Source organism: Dendroctonus ponderosae, unplaced genomic scaffold (genome assembly GCF_020466585.1).
Source record: "Dendroctonus ponderosae isolate FM_Combo_2020 unplaced genomic scaffold, Dpon_F_20191213v2 Dpon_F_20191213_8, whole genome shotgun sequence".
Classification (NCBI taxonomy): Eukaryota; Metazoa; Arthropoda; class Insecta; order Coleoptera; family Curculionidae; genus Dendroctonus; species Dendroctonus ponderosae.
This window is the reverse complement of record NW_026019016.1, coordinates 13,530,081-13,534,877: the sequence shown is the minus strand read 5'-3', so window position 1 is coordinate 13,534,877 and position 4,797 is coordinate 13,530,081. Positions and strand designations below refer to the sequence as shown.

Here is a 4,797-nt window from a genome sequence, read left to right as displayed (position 1 = left end):
GGTGTTGACTTCAAATATTGATTTTGAAAAATCGGGTCACCTCATCGATAAATAACCGTATTACCGAACGGCATCAATATCCGAAGTTTCTCAAGCAAAAAAAAACACAGAAGGCAACAAATATCACACTCTTTGTTGCTTATCAGCAACAAGCATTAACATTGTTTACTACGAACAAGAGGTTACATGCATTCCGATCAGTTGATGGCTGATTTTGCGTGCATTCGCTCGCTTCATGATTGCGCTTTTCTTTGCAATCAACCATCGACTTGTATTAGTTTGCGATAAAATATGCGGGCAATTTTGCGGGCTTTTGCCGGATAATCTCCACCAATGTCACTGGGTTACCAAAATAATTTGCTATTTTAGGCTAAATTTGCCGGCCAAAATCCAATCTGCTTGCAAAAATCCAGTTTTATCTACTTCCGTAGTAAAGTCTAGCTTTGGATGTGTGCAAATCTATTTATATACGCGAAAATAATAAAGTGTTCCGCGTAAATCATTCAATAAAAAATGTTTCTGAACAGAAAGGAGAATGCGACATTTTTAAAAGCAATTATCTGTGTTTTAAAGCCGCTATCCGACACGAAAGTGTTTCTATTGGTTGGAGATCTGTAAATTCGTCCGTCGTCGTACATCTCCAACCAATGGAAACGTTTTCCAATCATCCACAGATCACAGAGTAACCTCTGTGATCTGTTGCAACCTCCATTCTGTCAAGACATTTGTCGCTGCAAAGCGACTTCACAAGAGTAGGAAGGCGGCATCGAACTAGCATATCGAGGAACCCAATGGCGTTGTCAACGTGGCCCAAACATCGACACCCATCCCCAGCTCTAGCGTTCTGTCAGGGCACATTTTAAGGTTACGTTTTTCCATTGTTGTTGTTTACATTTTCCGAACGGTTGTTTTTCTTGGCATTTTGCTCCAATGGCCAACAAAAAGATTCTGAATCAAATCTCCCTGATGATGTATGGCTTCGGAGACAGCGACCAGCCAGATCCAGCCACTGTGGAATTGGTGGAAAGCATCGTGAAAAGCCAGCTAAGAAGCATCGTAAATGAGGCTCTAAAATACAATTCTGGGCCAGTTCTTAAAGGGGAATCTCTGGTCTTCCTTTTGAGGCACAACAAGTATAAAATGCAGCGGTTTGTTCGGTAAGGGACATGCGTTTTATCGGTCCAAACATTCGTCAATGAAAGGCAGGCTATTTCAGATACCTTAAAACGAGACAAATCACGGCTAAATGCGGCGCTGTGAATTCCCCAGTGGTGGAGGTAGTGGAAGGACCAAAAAACAACAAGCTTCTGGACTTTGTACGGTTTCTAGACGAAACCGGAGAATTCCTCGATATATCTGAGGTGGACGAGACCAAACTGAATCGAATGCTTCGTGCTGATCAGATATCGAAGAGCATCAGCAAGGAGAAGTATATGGAATATCAGCAAGCCCGCATTGCGTCCTTTAAAAAAATACAGTCCGCAAACTCGTTCAAGAGCTGGGTGGATCCGCAAAACGAGATCGAGTTCGATAAAGACGCCATGGATGTGCTCAGCTACTTGGCCTTTCAAACAGTCGCGGAAATCGTCGACTATGCGTTCTTTGTAAGGGCAGACGTAAAATCGGGTAGGCTTCCGCGTTGGGAAATAGTCGATCTTTGATTGGTTTCAATTTTTTGCAGTTATCGATCCTTTTGAGACAATTGCGGGCACTTCTTGCACGACTTCAATCTTCAAGCCGCATGGAGCTGCAGGTCCAGGCAGCGCTCCGTCCAAAGTTTGTAGTTGTTACGACCAAAAATAACTCGTCTAAGGTGGCTTTTATGCAGGTTTTTCCCTACCAAGTGCCGATTCGCGTGCATGAAGTACAAGAGGTGATGCGACGCGTTCACAATCCTCAAGCCGGCAAATTGAACTTTGGCGGGCCAATGCCGGAGACGCACTTTTTGTTGGCCTTGTAGTTTTGGGCGAAAATACAGATTTGGATTACTGCGTTTGATTGTGCCTTTTGTCGTTGTAAGCGAAACGTTTCCTGCTCGATTCTGTTGCAACAGCGGCTCTTAATTGCCGCACTAAGAATGTGAACAGTTGAAATGACTCAGACAAAGCCCAGGGTGAATTTGGTGCGCCGATTGCAGGAAAATCGTGTTCATTTGCTAAATATTCCCTTGAAAACTAAAAGCCAATTAATTTGCTTAATGCATTATCGGCATATCCTTGTTTGATGTATTGAGCAGTATCATGACAGGGAAATCTGGGTTCTGGGCGAACAGTGGCGGTTTGGCAACAACACGGAAAACAAAAACATTTTCCCCATGTGAAACTTGTAGTAGTTTTTGCCGATTTTCGTTTCGAGTTTCAGTTTTTCGATTTATTGCAATTTTTCCAATGAGGCAGCAGCTCAACTGCGAACATTCCCGCTAGTTGATCGAGTGTATGGGTAAATAAGAGGTTTTAAATGTACGACGCTGACGAATGCGAGTTAAATGAGCGGCCGATAGCCGCATTATAAACTACATGAAGTTATTGGATTTTCGCACAAAGCTGGCCAAGCCCTTTAATGCTTCCTTATCGCATCAAGGGACGATTTCGCCCAGTAAACGCTGCAGTTGGGCAGGTTTTTGGATTTTAGGCGGGGTTCCAGGTCAAGGAGGACTGGCGAAGCCATTTGTTATTGTTAGGAACGTTTTTTCGAATATGTTGATTTCTGCGTGCAATCGCCATTTAATACGTATTAAATTATGTTTTCAACATAAGCAAAGATTGACTTTGAGCGTTCACGATTTTAACCGACGCTTTCTTCCTTATTATTGACCCAAGCACTGTATAAATGCACATTTGTGACTTTGTTGCGTCGAAAGGAATCGAATGAGCTCAAAAAACACGCATGTAAAATTTTGATTTTTGGCCGAAATTTTTCCAAGGGTGGAGGTCGATTTTTTAAAAAAATGGAAATTTTCTCAAAACGTCTTAAATTTTACTTCATTTTGAGCGCACGGACGCGACGAATGCACCGAACTCATTGGAAAACATGCTAGAAGTTTCAGAGCCCAAATAATAGACACTCGGCATATTTTAAGCGTTTTTTGAGCATTCAGGATTTTTAACCGACGATTTCTTCCTTATTATTGACCCAAACGCTCTTTAAATGCATATTTTTGACCTTCTTACGTCGAAAGGAATCGATTGAGCTCAAAAAACGCGCATGTGAAATTTTGATTTTTGGCCGAAATTTTTCCAAGGGTGGGGGTCGATTTTTCGAAAAAATGAAAATTTTCTCAAAACGTCTTAAATTTTACATCATTTTCAGCGCACGGACGCGACGAATGCATCGAACTCATTGGAAAACATGCTAGAAGCTTCAGAGCCCAAATAATAGACACTTTCGGCACATTTTAAGCGTTTTTTGAACGTTCACGATCTTTAACTGACGATTTCTTCCTTATTATTGACCCAAACGCTCTTTAAATGCATATTTTTGACCTTCTTACGTCGAAAGGAATCGATTGAGCTCAAAAAACACGCATGTGAAATTTTGAATTTTGGCCGAAATTTTTCCAAGGCCCACCCTTGTCGATTTTTTAAAAAAATTAAAATTTTCTCAAAACGTCTTAAATTTTACATCATTTTGAGCGCACGAACGCGACGAATGCATCGAACTAATTGGAAAACATGCGAGAAGCTTCAGAGCCCAAATAATAGACATTTTCGGCACATTTTAAGCGTTTTTTGAACTTTCACGATCTTTAACTGACGATTTCTTCCTTATTATTGACCCAAACACTTTATGAATGCATATTTGTGACCTTCTTACGTCGAAAGGAATCGATTGAGCTCAAAAAACACGCATGTGAAATTTTGGATTTTGGCCGAAATTCTTCCAAAGGTGGGGGTCGATTTTTTGGAAAAATAGAAAATTTCGCCAAATGTTTTAAATTTCACATTTTCACGTTCACGGGCGCGGGTAATGCATCGAACTCATTAAAAAACATGAAAAAAGTTCCAGATCCGATATAATTAGATATTTCTTCCAAAGGTGCTGATTTTTCGCAATTTGCATGAGCGTAAATCGAAATTTATAGAATAAATTTAGCAAGATTTCTTATCTTCTCTCTTTCGTTCCCTTCTTCTAGCAAACGATTCAATTTACGTGCGTCATTAATATTTGAAAGTAAATAAACCGTGCTTAATTGCATTAAATATTCGAAAATCTTCCACAACAATTCCCGAAAGGAAACCGTGTTTATCACCCACAATCAACCGGTCTGAACCCGAAAACAAGTTCTCGCTCATTCCTCCTCCAGTCGACATTCACATGCTAATTAACCGTAGTGGAAATGTCATCATTAGCATCCGGTAAATTAAAAGAAATGTTGGCGCCTATGGAAGATTTACACAATTAGTTTTTATTTTTATTATTTACTATTTACCAGCCAAACGCCCCTGTTGCAATCAGTTGGGCCTTGTTTGCTTAAACGGTTCGACTTTGTTTTATTTGCATGCTTTTTTCCAGGCTGATGTCCCCAAACATTTCCCCTGCCACGTCGCCCACGATGTCCACGTCATCATCTCCCACTCCGCCGCCTGCCAACTCATCAGCCGCCATTTCATCGGCGAATAACTACAACAAAATGGCGGGCATTCCATGCGTCGCTGCCGCTTCTCGGTACACTGCGCCGGTACACATTGATGTCGGCGGTACCATTTACACTTCATCGCTGGAAACACTCACAAAGTACTTACTTAGGCAAATATTTGTATTCCCCAGTATAGTCTGTCTCAAGCTATTTGACAGTGA

The 4,797-nt window shown here is 41.1% G+C and overlaps 1 protein-coding gene across 1 annotated transcript; it reads left to right on the top strand.

Annotated features, from left to right (window-relative positions):
* Positions 1-845: 845 nt before the first annotated feature.
* LOC125505458 (transcription initiation protein SPT3 homolog) lies at positions 846-1,998 on the top strand. Its single transcript, XM_048669249.1, has 4 exons — positions 846-1,157; positions 1,217-1,626; positions 1,682-1,776; positions 1,829-1,998. Exons 1-4 carry the CDS (start codon positions 931-933, stop codon positions 1,958-1,960), a joined length of 864 nt encoding a protein of 287 aa, XP_048525206.1. The 5' UTR covers positions 846-930; the 3' UTR covers positions 1,961-1,998.
* Positions 1,999-4,797: the final 2,799 nt, after the last annotated feature.

Excerpts from the sequence above, each read along its gene's own strand:
- LOC125505458 (XM_048669249.1), top strand. The coding sequence starts at position 931 with ATGGCCAACAAAAAGATTCTGAATCAAATCTCCCTGATGATGTATGGC. Across the intron at positions 1,158-1,216 it reads AAAATGCAGCGGTTTGTTCG|ATACCTTAAAACGAGACAAA; the intron begins GTAAGGGACATG and ends AGGCTATTTCAG. Across the intron at positions 1,627-1,681 it reads AAGGGCAGACGTAAAATCGG|TTATCGATCCTTTTGAGACA; the intron begins GTAGGCTTCCGC and ends AATTTTTTGCAG.